Source organism: Nicotiana attenuata, chromosome 12, assembly GCF_001879085.1.
Source record: "Nicotiana attenuata strain UT chromosome 12, NIATTr2, whole genome shotgun sequence".
In the NCBI taxonomy this organism is placed as follows: domain Eukaryota; kingdom Viridiplantae; phylum Streptophyta; class Magnoliopsida; order Solanales; family Solanaceae; genus Nicotiana; species Nicotiana attenuata.
In genome coordinates this window covers 44,957,318-44,971,898 of record NC_032000.1, presented here as the reverse complement: position 1 = coordinate 44,971,898, position 14,581 = coordinate 44,957,318, and the positions used below count along the sequence as shown (strand labels likewise).

Sequence of the window (14,581 nt, the reverse complement as noted above, 5' to 3'; positions counted from 1 at the left end):
CGGTCGCTCGATCTTCATTGTTTGAGCACATCAGGGAGCAGCAGTATGATGGCCCTCATTTGTTTGTCCTTAGGGATACAGTGCGGCACGGTGATGCCAAGTAGGTTACGGTTGGAGATGATGAAGTTTTCAGGATGCTGGGTTGTGTTTGTGTGCCTAATGTGGATGGACTTCGTGAGTTGATTCTAGAGGAGGTCCACAGTTCTCGATATTCTATTCATCTCGACACCGCCAAGATGTATCAGGATTTGCGGCAGCATTATTGGTGGAGGAGGATGAAGAAGGATATAGTTGCATATGCAGCTCGGTGTCTAAATTGTCAGCAAGTAAAGTACGAGCATCAGAGACCTGGTGGTTTGCTTCAGAAGATAGGGATTCCTGAGTGGAAATGGGAGCGTATCACTATGGATTTCGATGTTGGACTCCCACGGACTCAGAGGAAGTTCGATGTAGTTTGGGTTATTATGGATAGACAAACCAAGTCAGCGCATTTCATTCCTGTGGCAGTTGCCTATTCTTCAGAGTGGTTAGCAGAGATTTATATCCGCAACATCGTTCGTCTTCACGGTGTGCTCGTGTCTATCATTTCTGATCGAGGTACGCAGTTTACTTCGAATTTCTGGAGGGCAGTGCAGCGTGAGTTGGGCACGCAGGTTGAGCTGAGCACAACATTTCATCCTCATACGAACGGGCAGTCCGAGCGCACTATTCAAATATTGGAGGATATGCTCCGTGCTTGTGTTATTGACTTCGGAGGTTCGTGAGATTAGTTCTTGCCGCTAGCGGAGTTTACCTACAACAACAGCTAGCACTCGAGCATCCAGATGGCTCCCTATGAGGCATTATATGGTATACAATGTCGATCGCCGGTTGGATGGTTTGAGCCGGGGGAGGCTCGGTTATTGGGTAGAGATTTGGTGCAGGATGCCTTGGATAAGGTTAAGATCATTCAGGATAGACTTCATGCAGCTTAGTCCAGGCAGAAGAGTTATGCTGACCGTAAGGTCCGTGATGTTGCATTTATGGTCGGAGAGGGAGTGTTGCTCCGTGTGTCACCCATGAAGGGTGTAATGAGGTTTGGAAAGAAGGGCAAGTTGAGCCCTAGGTACATCGGGCCTTTTGAGATTCTTAAGCGAGTGGGAGAGGTGTCTTATAGACTTGCGTTGCCACCTAGTTTATCAGCGATCAATCAGTGTTCCATGTGTCCATGCTTTGGAAGTATCACGATGATCCATCCCACGTGTTAGACTTCAACACTATCCAGCTGGACAAGGATTTGACCTACGAAGAAGAGCCGGTAGCTATTCTAGACCGGCAGGTTCGCCAGTTTAGATCAAAGAGTTATCCTTTAGTTCGAGTGTAGTGGAGAGGTCAGCCTGTTGAGGCATCTACCTGGGAGTCCGAGTCCGATATGCGGAGCAGATATCCCCACCTTTTCACCAGCTCAGGTACTTTTCTATGTCCGTTCGAGGATGAACGATTATTTTAGAGGTAGAGAATGTGATGACCCGAAAGGTCATCTTGTATTTTAGAACTCAATTATGCGCTTTTAAGCCTTAAAAATCTCATTTTTACCCTCCTCAATTTGCGTGCATAGTCGGGGTGTGTTTCCGGAAAGCTTTTATGTTAAAAGTTGAAGAAAATAAGAAATTTTGCCTAAAACTTTCTTTGAGTTGACTTCGGTCAACATTTCTGGTAAACGCACCCGTTTTTATGATTTGACGGTCTCGGTGGGTCCGTATCGTAATTTGGGACTTCGGCGTATGCCCGAAATCAAAATCGAAAGTCCCTAGCCCGAGATATCGGACTTTGTTGAAATTTGAAAGTTAAAGGCTTATTTAAAGGGAAATGTTTGACCAAGGTTTGACTTTTTGGATATCGAGTTCGTATTTTGGTTACGGAACCCGGTATAGGTCGAATATCACATTTATGACTTGTCTGAGAAATTTGATGAAAAATGGAATTGGTTTGACGTGATTCGGACGTCCAGTTGAGAAAATAAAAATTATAAAATGTTCTTGAGAATTTCATTTCATTTGGTGTTAAATTCGTAGTTCTAGGTGTTATTTTGGCAATTTGATCGCGCAAGCAAGTTCGTATGATGTTTTAAGACTTGTGTGCATATTTGGTTTGGAGTCCCGAGGGCTCGGGTGAGTTTCGGATAGGCTACAGAGTGAAAATAGGACTTAGAACATTGTTGGTGTTTCAGTTGCTGGTGTAGGCCTCTGATCTCGCAAATGTGAGATCAGGTATAGCTATTGCGACCTCTGCAGGTTCTGCATTTGCGAAGAATAGCTGGGCCTTATAGTTTTCTCATTTGCGAACTGGGACGGGGGAAGGCAGTGATCGCATTTGCGATCACATGGTCGCATTTGTGGAAAGGGTCAGGCTCGCATTTGCGAGGTTTTCTTCGCATTTACGATGCAAACATGAATGGGGAGACCTTAGCATTCGCGATAGGTTCTTCGCATTTTCGGGGTTCGCATTTACGAACCCCAGGTGGCAAATGCGACACCTGCAACTGATCAAAATGATTTTGGACGGGATTTTTCTCCCATTCTTCAAATTTTCAAAACCTAAAATACAAGAGGCGATTTTCCAAAGACCATTTCTTCCCCAAAAAAATTGATAAGTGATTGTAAACTAGTTTCTTTCAATCTTTCACTTTATTTTACAAGATTTCAACTTAAAATCTAAGATTTTTACGGTGCAATTGGGGATTTTTGGGTAGAAACTAGGGATTTCAAAATTTGGGGATTTAGACCTCAAATTGAGGTCGGATTCCAAAACCAATTACATATCCGGGCTCGGGTTTGGATCAGGCGGGCCCGGGTTTTGACTTTTTCAATAATGACCTAAATCGAATTTGTATTATCGTGGGCGATTCCTAAGGCTTATTTTGAATCGTTTGATTGGTAATTTGCTAGATATTGTTGGTTCCGAGGCTAGTTTGAAAGGCAAAGTCGTGGTTGAGCTTTGAGTGATCCTTGGAGCGAGGTAAGTGTTTGTCTAACCTTGACTTGAGAGAATTAGGAACCCTCGGACTATTTGCTATATGGTTCTCATTTGAGCGGCGTATATGCGAGGTGACGAGTGCTTATACGCCGCCAAATTATCTATTTTCCCTAATTTAGCACTTTTCTATAATTGGTTCCCTTCCTGTCTTAACTTTTATATGCTCCACATGCTTTCCATGCTTAGCTGCTACCTGTTAATCAATATCTTCTCCCGTTAATGATGTAGCTATTTTCAAAATTTCTCGAATCCCTGCTATTTGCTTAACTTGACTTGTTTTCACCTTATAATTGTTAAATTGCTGGATTGGTCTCACTGTGTAGTACTATTTGTGTAGATTCTATATTGAACCAGGTTTCGCTTTTGGTTCAGTTGGGTATTTATTGATCGTAAAGGCTTTGTAGTTTCCACTGTTGATTTGACTGTGTACATTGAGTGATTGGTACTGATATGGTAGGATCGGGCTGCAAGCCGGAGCATGTGTAATTAGGAAGGATTGATAAGGTGGAATAAGGGTGAATTCATATTGTATGGTGGGATCGGGCTGCGCGCCGCAACAGATGAAATAAGGGTGGATTGATATGGTGGAATAAGGGTGAATTGTGACATTGATATTGATGTACGGTGGGATCGGGTTGAGCGCCGCAAAAATCTATGCTATATAGTGTTATTGGTATTGTTACGGTATAATAAGGGAGGATTATGTGTTGTCTGGTGGAAGCGGGCTGCGCGCCGCAACAACCTATATGTTTCTATTTTCCTGAGCTGCGTTGTTTCTCATTATTATTATTTGAACTGGTAAGGATTGGTAATTCTGGACGACACTGGTGTATTTTCGAGGCTGTGACTATCAATTTGTGTTGGCTGTTTAGATTCTATTCAGTATTTCAATTATTTTGTCATTATTATATATTGTGTACAAGTTATAATGTAGGTAACCCACATTAGCCTCGTCACTACTTCGTCGAGGTTAGGCTCGGTACCTACCAGTACATGGGGTCGGTTGTACTGATACTACACTCTGCACATTGTGCAGATTTTGGAGTCGATCCTAGCGGCGGTTATTAGCGTGCCCGTATTGGACATTGGCGGAGACTTGAGGTACGACTGTTCAGCGCCCTCAGCTCCTGGATTCCCCATCCTCTTTTCTTTTTAGGTGTATAACTTCATTCAGACAGCTTTGTACTTATTTCAAACCCTTATGTGTATTACTTTTGTACTTATTTCAGACCCTTATGTGTATTACTTTAGAAGCTCATGCACTTGTGACACCAAGTTCAAGGAATTGTAACAGACGTTTGGCAGTTTTATTTTTCGCATTGATATTTCGGTTATTCTAGTTATCTCTGGTTATTTAATTCAATTATTAAAAATGGATAAATTGTTCTAATGTTGGCTTGCCTAGAAAGTGAAATATTCGGTGCCATCACGGTCCCGACAGTGGAAATTTCGGGTGGTGACATTATTCTTCTTGCTCCACTATTTTCTGAAATTGCTATTGATATGAATGGTAAAGGTACCAGACTATACAAATTATTCATGGATAATTTAATTACCATTGCACCTATTTCTTTTCTTGTGATGATGAGTTTTGAATTGGTTTTAAGTTTTATTCATTTTTCAACCATATACACCGTAGAATTCAGGGGATCTATTTATTGTGTATTATATGCAACTGTTCATCATGTACGTATATGTATATTCGAATATATTTTGTTATTGTCTGGTTAATATATAGTTCGATCGACTAACTTAAGAGTGTACAATGCGTAGGCATTTGATTAAAGAAAAGATGAATTCGACAATGTAAAGTCTCCATGGAACTTCAATCTTCTATCACGAATACTTGCGAAGTTTCTATACCTTTGGTGCAAAGAATTAATTCGAGTTGGGGTATTGTAAATAATTTTGGAATTTAGACTAGGTACCTAATTTAGATTCTTCAATTTACTATACTTTGTTTACTAATTATTGTATTATTTTAATATTTCTTTCCAATTAAGAAAGCAGGTAAATGCCAACTATTTCGAAAATAGTGGATTAAAAAAAAGAATAAGTGACTAAATTAAAATAATTTGGGAGATTCTAAGTCATCTGACGGACTGTAGGGTGATTCTTAAAAGTTTATTGATAGTAGGGGTAATTCGGCCACATAATATAACCCTTTTTAAAAAGGAAGAAACACTAAAAGCCAACAAAAGTTGCTTTTTGGAGAAAAAGTCAAAAGGTTCCACATATGAAAGAACCCCCACCAGCAAATAGCCACCTTGCAAAAGACAGAAATAGTTAAAGCAACTAATGACCCAACCATAGAAAGCAATAATTCAATAAGATATTGAAATCTTCCTCAACTTCTATTCACATTTTTCACGCTAATTTCTTCTTCATAATCTTTTCAAAACTCCAGTCCAGCACTAAGAAATTAAAGGTTTGTTCAAATTACAGTGGAAATGGAGGAAGTTAGTAACAAGCAGATCATATTAAAGGATTATGTAAATGGTTTTCCTAAGGAATCAGACATGGAATTGAAAATCAGCACCATAAAAATGAAGGTTCCAGAAGATTCCAAATTTGTGTTGGTGAAAAATCTGTACTTGTCGTGTGATCCTTACATGAGACCTCGTATGAAGAAAACAGAGGGCAGTTATACTGATTCTTTTACTCCTGGCTCTGTAAGTCAGAATTCCTCCCTTTTTATGTTTAATTTTTAAGTTTTATTACATCCAATTTATATTATTACTGTTTCCGTAGGCTGAAATTGTTTCTAAGATATTTGATGTTTTAGAATTTTCAATTCTTTCCAAATTCAACCTTTTTGCTATTAGTAGGTGTCAATTAATAAGTGAGATATTTAAGTTTAAGAAAATCAATAAACGGCAGTTTAGACAAGTACTCTTAATTAAGACTCTTAAATGTTTTTCGTTTGTTTTTTTTTAAAAAAAAAAAAAAACTACTCAGTTGTATACCGAGTAGGAGTATTAGTATAGACCAATTTGTCAAATAGAGCAAAAAAAAGGCTGTATTAGGGGAGAGAGTTCCCCTACATTATTCTAAACCTCAGATAAGTACATCAAAAAAATAATTAACTGACATATATAGAAGTTAGCTTTGTCATATCTTAGTCTTATGCTGGGAAGCTGGGTTTTGTCTAACTGGAAAATTGCTTTAGCTTCTTTAGGAAGACTATAATAAGATTGATAGAAGGACTCCATAGCTTGGTCAGATGCCTTTTTTGTCATGAAGTCTGCGACCGTAGAGTGCACTCTATAATGGTCTTAAGCTTCAAGTTATTCGTGACTCTATTCCTTAGCATATCCGAGATAATCTTAGAGTCCAGTTCCAGCCAAAGATTGGTATATCCATCAATAATACACCAGTTAATCCCATACATAGCATCTAATGCTTCAACTTCATTGTTACTGTTACACTGGACAGGGACTGAGAAAGCAAAGATAATATCTCCTTGTTCTATACCACCCATTCCAGCCTTGCCCGTGTTGGTGTTATAGCTTCCATCAGTGTTTATCTTGACCGTGTCATTAGGAGGCTTCTTCCAGAGTACCTGCTTCCATCTAGGTACAGGTTTAAGGTTTAAGATGTTCCACTGCTTAACATAGCTTTATCCAAGGCAAATTGAAATCATTGTTGGTGTATTTCTCTCCAAGTATTGTCTTCATACTCCATGAATCTTGATGCTCCATTCCGTATGTAGACACCTTCCTTTGCTTGCCATATTTGCATGCACATTTATCCTTCCACATTTCCCATATTATCACAATAGGGGTAACCTGCAAAATCATAGTAGGTCTCATGTCCCACCAATATTTTATGGTTCTATTTACCTGCCAACATTGATGTTTAATCCCCAATGGAGATCCAAATTTATTCCACATATACTGAGCAGCATCATTCTCCATAAAGACATGTTGAATGGACTCTACGTCAGGCCTGGTGCAGCAAGAGCATCTAGATACTAGCTGATTCCCAAACCTGCTAATAGTATTATCAAAAGGAAGTTTTCTTTTTAGTAGTCTCCAACAAATGAAGGACATTTTAAGAGGGATACTACTATGCTAGATTTTAGCAAGAAAAGGATCCTGTTGTCTCTTGTTCCTATTAATTTGCCACGCAGAATTGTTAGAATAGTGTCTGTCATGGGAAAGATTCCATATGGTGAAGTCAGGTTGGGAGCTAGGGCCAATCTCAACTTTCAATATCTGTTGAACCATGTGAGTAGGGACAATTCTTTGAAGCTTATCAATATTCTACTGATTGTTCTGAATGAAGTTCTTAACAGGAGTTTTGGCAGGGGTACGAACATTATGACAGAAATTAGCTAATGCACTTTCCCCTGTCCAATTATCCCACCAAAAACTACAAGTAGCGGCATGTAGTTTCTAGATCATACTAGGCTCTGCTTTCTTCCTGATCCTCATAAGGTTCTTCCATTCATGAGAGGTATTAGCATAACTTTTCCTAGCAACAGGATGTTTCCTAGAGCAGTACATAGCTTGTAGGAAGGAAGACCATAAAGAAGGTTGAGTCCTGAACCTCCACCATCTTTTCATAGTTAGAGTATCGCTGATCTCCCTCCATACTCCTAATTCCAATGCCCCCTCATCTTTAGGATAACACAGGTTCTCATAGTTCGAGTATCGCTGATCTCCCTCCATACTCCTAACTCCAATGCCCCCCTCATCGTTAGGATAACAAAGGTTCTTCCAGGAACTCCAATGATATTTATGCTTGTCCCCCAAATTTCCCCAAAAGAATCTAGCAAAATATTTTTCCATAAAATTTAGGATCCCTTTAGGAGGTTTCATAGCAGTGAGGGTATAAGTAGGCATGGACTGTAATACATGCTTGATGAGAATTAGCCTGCCACCACTGGATAACAATTTACCATGCCAACCATTAAGCCTATTGACTACCTTGGCCAGCATATTATCAAAATATTCATAAAAAATTCTACCAATATAAATTGGACATCCAAGGTAATTGAAAGGAAAATCCTTGTTCTTAAAACCAGTGACACCAATGATCCTGTTGATCCTGCAAGCACCTGCTTTAGGAGAGGTTAAGAAAAAACTTGTCTTCATTAACTCTCTGGCCAGAGCTCCTCATACTTATGAATTTGCTTCATAATCAGCCTCAAAGACTTACTATTCCCACTACTAAAGATTACAATATCATCTGCATAGGCAAGATGATTAATATAAGGACCCTTTATACTCATAGAAGATGAGGTAAAATGGTCATTGTGTTGCAGGTTATTTAACATCCTGCTCAACACTTCAGCACCTAATATGAATAAGGATGGTGAAAGAGGATCACCCTGTTTAAGACCCTGAGCTGAAGTGAAAAATCCCATTCTCTTGCCATTGATAATCACTGAGTACCAAACATCTGATATAAGCTTCCAGATGAGATCAATCCAACCCTCTGAGAAACCAAATCTTCTAAGTACCGAGATAAGGAAAGACCAATTCATCCTATCATATGCCTTGGCCATGTCTAGCTTGATCACCACATTACCTCCCTTGTTGTAGTCAGAGATGCCTTGATCAATCTCCTGAGTAAGCAACACATTTTCAGTTATTAGTCTTCCTTTGACAAAGCCACTTTGGTTCTCAGAGTTTAAATTAGGGAGCAGTGAATTGAGCCTCCTGGTTAAGATCTTCGAAGTGATCTTGTTGGAGAAGTTACTCAAACTAATAGGCCTAAGATCAGAGAAGCCAGAGGGCGACTCTGTTTTAGGAATAAGGACCAAGCAGGTATGCGAAAAGAACTTAGTTAAACTCTTGCCCTTGAAGAAATACTGAACAAATGCAACTATATCTTCTTTGCTAATATGCCAACAACTGTGATAGAAGGCCCCATTGTACCCATCCAAACCTGCTGAATTGTGAGCACTCATATTAAAAATAATATCCTTGATCTCTTCCTCATCTGGCATAGAAGCAAGCATATCATTTTCCTCTTAAGTAATGACACTATGGATACAATCAAGAATTTTGTTGTCGACATCAACTTTTTCCAGATTGAATAGCTTCTTGAAGTGTCTAATAGCAGCTTTTCCAATTTTCTCATCACCTTGCACCCAATTTCCTCTATGGTTTCTGATTCTATGTAGTTGGAGCTTCCTTCTTCTTTCCCTGATAGTGTTGTGAAAATACTTGGTATTACAATCACCTTCCTCGAACCATTTCACTTGGGATTTTTGCTTAAGAAGAGATTCCTGCATTGAGAGCCATCTCAGATACTCAGCTTTAGTCTTATTGAGCTCTGCCCTGGTGAGGTCATTGTTGTTGTTCATATCCAGTTCTTCCACAATATGTACTTTATTTTCCCATTCATTCACTTGTTCAAACACATCCCCAATAGACTCTCTTGATCATTGACTCAATCTGCGGCTAAGCTTCTTCAGCTTCTGTTGTAAAATCAACATAGGTTGCCATTAATTTGATAGTTCCACAGGGTCGTTTGGTTGGGAAACAAGTTATCCCATGATTAATTATCCTGGGATTAGTTGTCCCACCCTCCCATAGGGATAAAAAAGCACTACAATCGGGATTAATTATGCCACGATTTTATCCCAACCAAACACAGGATAAACTCATCTCAAATTTAATCTCGGGATTAATCTTACCAAACGAGTCCTAATGTAGAAAACAGACAAATTATAATTATATGGAAAAGAGGCAGTAAAACATTGTGATACATGGTGCCACAACAGCTGACTTACAACTTGTTTGGATGGTTGTTACCTATTGTATTGTATCGTATTGTTACCTTAAGTACGATGTTTGTTTTGATTGTAACTTAAGTTTTATTGTATCGTATTGTTAAATCCGTCGTTACATAACGACGAAATATGCCACTTTATGTAACGACCGATTTGGTGTGGTCGTGTCGTTACCTTGTCTTTTCTCTCAATCTCACTCTTTATTATTATTAAATAATTTTATTTTATCATTTACCCTACTTTTTTATATAATAATTTTACCCTGTATCATATTTTTTCTTTATAATATTGCAAGTTTATTCTTTATATTGCTGGTGCGTGATATCATGAAACGATGGCAAACGACACAATCTATCCAAACATTGTATTTATCAAACGATACAGTACAACACAATACAGTACAATACGATACATTATGAAACGATACGTAACAACCATCCAAACAGAACAACAACGACAACAACGGCCAGAGGCGGATCAGCATATTAGCATCGGGTTCATCTGAATATTATAACAAATAGTATAAATTTATATGTGAAAAATGTATTAAAATTATAACAAATAGTAGGTCAGAACCCACAATTTTAAAAATATAATAGATTCAATGTTAAATACCTTAAAGGTTGAATCTATAGAATTTAAATTTTGGATCCGCCTCTAAAAACGAAGCCTTAATCTCAAACTCTAAGTTGAGGTTGGACCTCACAGATCATGTCGCTTCATTTAAGAGCAACTAACTTAATTAATGATATTATTTGAACAAGGAGGATCAATATTAAGTTAATTAAATAGTTGGAAAACCAATATCTATTGTAGATATGGAAGTTTTACCAATATCTATTAAATCGAGATTTTCCATGGAAAAAGGACCAAAATTTACTTATTGCTGTCAAATTCTACAAGTTTTACATGAATGGCAACCGAATCCTTCCAATTTTAATTTGGCTAACTATGATTCTCTACTATTATCACTTACCAGATCATTTTTCATGTAGCCTATAGTGGGGTTTGGAGTGGCTAAAGTTGTGGATTCAGCTCATCCAAAATTCAAGAAAGATGACTTAGTTTGGGGAATTACTGGATGGGAAGAATACAGCATTATTAAAGCTCCTGACAGTCTATTCAAAATTCATAATACAGATGTGCCTCTTTCCTACTATACAGGAATCCTTGGTAAGTTATTCTGTCAAAAAATATCATAAGCACCATGTGGAGATTTATTCAATTTCCTGAAGTAGTTATATGTTGAGCCTGCCCAGCTGGAGATTTAAAATTGGCTATCGGAACTTCGAGTTAATAGAATTCTAAGCAAGTTAGTACTTATTGTTAGTACTGTGTGACCGTCTTATCTAAAAGCATATGATCACACTCTATAATATGGTGTAAGAGTCAAACTCATCTCTGTTCTTGGTTTATCCATTATTTGACGCCCATGTTTTATTGTCCACGTAGGAGATGTCCCCAGTCCCCTCCTATACGTGCAGGGGGATGTTAGATGATTACACACTTCAATACTTATATCTCAAGAAAATGCTACAATCTTTGTTGAACTGATTCTTTTTCTTTTCAAAATATGTTATAAAAAAAACAATCCAGAGTTTGTATTTGTAAGGATTAATTTTCCTTGTCATAGTTCATATCCATATTCAAGCTGGAAAAATTCTTCTTTTTCTTTTCACTGTGGAAACAGAATGAAGGCCAAGGTCTATATTTGTCCCAAATTCTGAGTTGGGAACAGTTTCCTGAGATCCCCTGCTGATTATATTGGGTTTGTCTGCATCTAGAAAGACAAAGTTCACACTTCAGACAAAGATAAGTATAAAATTTCTAGTGTAAAAACGATAGAAAGATAAGCAATGTAATTGTATTCCTAGGGATGCCTGGAATAACAGCTTATGGAGGTTTTTATGAGCTATGCTCCCCAAAGAAGGGAGAAACTGTGTATGTTTCTGCTGCATCTGGAGCTGTAGGCCAGCTCGTCGGACAATTTGCAAAGCTGTCGGGTTGCTATGTTGTTGGAAGTGCTGGAAGCAAAGAAAAGGTAACCTCTCTTTCAAGAACCATTCTTCAGCACAATGGTTGATCCGTTCAATGTGATTAATTTCAAAGATTGTCCGAATCTTGATGATATTCATGTTAACTAATGTCAACCGGCTTTTGTTGCCCCGCCATGCCTCTTAACGAGGGATCGGGAGGAAAATTCTCTTTCCGTTGCTAGTCATCTCTATTTTAGTTTAAGATATTTGTTGCTTAGTAAATCAAGACCAGTAGTTTATTGTCAAGAACATCATTTTCCAAATGAGGGGTTTGAGATTAGATGAATAAAGTATCAGTATCCGGACAGCAAGAAGGTGGAGTTGGTTCCTAAAGATAACCTAGCAGCAACTTGTGACTAAAGAAAAAGGAAAGACACTGCCTAAACCATCTGGAAGTGTATGAGAAATATCTCATTTTTATTCATTCTTAGCTGGTTTGATTGCTCACGACAATACAATCAGACATCTCTATAACAACATCCTTATTCGACAACCATTCACTATAAAAATCAGGTTTTTCTTAGAACCGATTTTTTATATTATGTTATAATATATGTCGTCCATAACAACACTTCACTATAACATCCAAAAAATATCGGAACAAACGCGGTTGTTATAGAGATGTTTGACTGTATATAATATTGCTTGAAGTCTGTTAATACTGCTGTTAGGTAATATTGCGCGAAGATGATCATATAAGTCTAGGCATGGAGTAGTACTTCTGCTTTGAACTCAACTTTTTTCGCTGTTTTTCACGTTTTTAAGGTTGAACTATTGAAGAACAAATTTGGGTTTGATGAAGCATTTAACTATAAAGAGGAACAGGATTTATCTGCAGCTTTGAAGAGGTAAGTCTCATGTTTCTTTTTTCTTCTAAAATAGACTCATTTTCGCCTGGAAAATGGAGTAACTAGCAGCAAAAACCTCTGTATCCCTAAAACTGAAGTATTAACACAAATGACATATTTTCTTGAATGGGAAGCTACAACATGCGGGGGCAGAGCTAGAAGCCGAAGTACGAGTTCGGTCGAACCAGTAATGTTTGTTCAAACTGTATATTTGTATAAAAAATTCACTAAATATGTACAAAAACAAAATTCGGAACCCAGTTACTATCACCTTATTCGCCATCCTAGAATTTAGAACATATAAAGTTCAAATACTAGCTCCGTCTCTTAGTCAACATGTCCCTTCTCCTTGGCATTTTTCATGGAATTCTATAGTAAGAGAGATCCCGAACTTAGAACTCACATTTCTCACCAAAGTTTTGGTTCAAAAAATAGGTATTTCCCCGATGGAATTGATATTTACTTTGAGAATGTTGGAGGAAAGATGCTTGACGCAGTTCTTCTGAACATGAGAATCCATGGACGGATCGCTGTATGTGGGTTCATCTCACAATACAACCTCGAGCAGTCTGAAGGAGTGCATAACTTGTTCTGTCTCATCTCAAAACGAGTCCGTATGCAAGGATTTTTGGCTGCTGATTACTTTCCCCTTTATCAAAAATTTGTTGAAATGGTTACTCCACACATAAAAGAAGGGAAGGTAACATATGTGGAAGACATAGCTGAAGGCATTGAAAGTGCACCTGGTGCTCTAGTTGGCCTCTTCTCGGGTCGTAACGTTGGCAAGCAATTGGTACTTGTTTCTCGTGAATAAACTTGTAAGTCGGGGTTGAAGGCTAGCTCACTTGGTGAGTTCCCTGCCTTCCACAATTGAGGTGGAGGGTTCAAACCCTGTCCGATGTGGAACGGGGCGTCACAATATGTTATCAAGTATGCAACTCTGTATAGATTAAAAGTTGTTTGAGTTTAAAGTTTGTAACAATTGTGTTGGTAATGGTTTTTGTTTAATGCAAGTGTCTGCTTAAAGGTTTGTGCTGCTAATTTATGTAGCTGCAATATGTTAATACTTTGGGCGACTTTGCTGTAAAGTTTATTATATTCTTAAAGTATATTATAAAGGAAAAGTCTTCTTAGTATTACATTATTTCGAGCAAGATTAAAGGAAGATATTTTCAATGGCAAATAGTTGTGGAGGTTTGGGGAAAATAGAAGGTTTTGAAGGTTTGAAAATATCGAATGGAGAATAATCTTTTAAGGAAAATTAGAAGAGAAATGAGAAAGAATCTGAATTCACAGAGGGGATTATTACTCTTTAGGGGAATGAGGAATAATTGTGAAAATAGCACAGGCTAGCCAGTTTTGATATTGGTAATTAAAAAATAGCTATCATTTGCAAAGTCATTGAAAAATAGCTACTATTTTGCTATAATACGGAAAGTTCGAACATAATATGCTAGATTATGGAGCTCCCTCCCGGGAATAAATTTCTAGCATATTATGTTGAAACTCCAGCACATGGAAAGTTCCAGCATAATATGCTAGATTATGGAGCTCCTGCCTATAAACTTCCAGTATATTATGTTGGAATTCCAGCATATTATGAAATTCCAACACATTATGTTGGAATCTTATATTTCCGGATTTTTTAGGGTATTTTTGTTCAGATTTTATCTTTACATGAAAAAGTGGCTAACTTTCGATTACTTTTGAAACTGTGGCTATTTTTTAATTATCAATTGTCAATCTGTTATTTCTAATTTTTCGTGGAATAGTTGATCTTTCCAGAATTATCCATGTTAACCGGACCCAAAGCCCATAAAAAGAGTGGCACAATATTGGGAGAAATTCAAAAATACCTAGATTTACAAGTGGTCGTTCAAAAATAGCCAGTTTTAAAAGTAATCGAAATCTAGCCACTTTTCATGTAAAGATAAATC

At 37.8% G+C, this 14,581-nt stretch overlaps 1 protein-coding gene across 1 annotated transcript; it reads left to right on the top strand.

Annotated features, from left to right (window-relative positions):
* On the top strand, nucleotides 5,283–13,768 carry LOC109235640 (2-alkenal reductase (NADP(+)-dependent)-like). Its single transcript, XM_019401820.1, has 5 exons — nucleotides 5,283–5,687; nucleotides 10,756–10,933; nucleotides 11,635–11,801; nucleotides 12,562–12,644; nucleotides 13,080–13,768. Exons 1-5 carry the CDS (start codon nucleotides 5,466–5,468, stop codon nucleotides 13,456–13,458), a joined length of 1,029 nt encoding a protein of 342 aa, XP_019257365.1. The 5' UTR covers nucleotides 5,283–5,465; the 3' UTR covers nucleotides 13,459–13,768.

What these genes read in the sequence shown, in the direction of transcription:
- LOC109235640 (XM_019401820.1), top strand. Translation starts at nt 5,466, where the DNA reads ATGGAGGAAGTTAGTAACAAGCAGATCATATTAAAGGATTATGTAAAT. An exon ending in GTGCTGGAAGCAAAGAAAAG is followed by an intron (nt 11,802 to 12,561) that starts GTAACCTCTCTT and finishes CACGTTTTTAAG; the next exon opens with GTTGAACTATTGAAGAACAA. An exon ending in TTATCTGCAGCTTTGAAGAG is followed by an intron (nt 12,645 to 13,079) that starts GTAAGTCTCATG and finishes TTCAAAAAATAG; the next exon opens with GTATTTCCCCGATGGAATTG.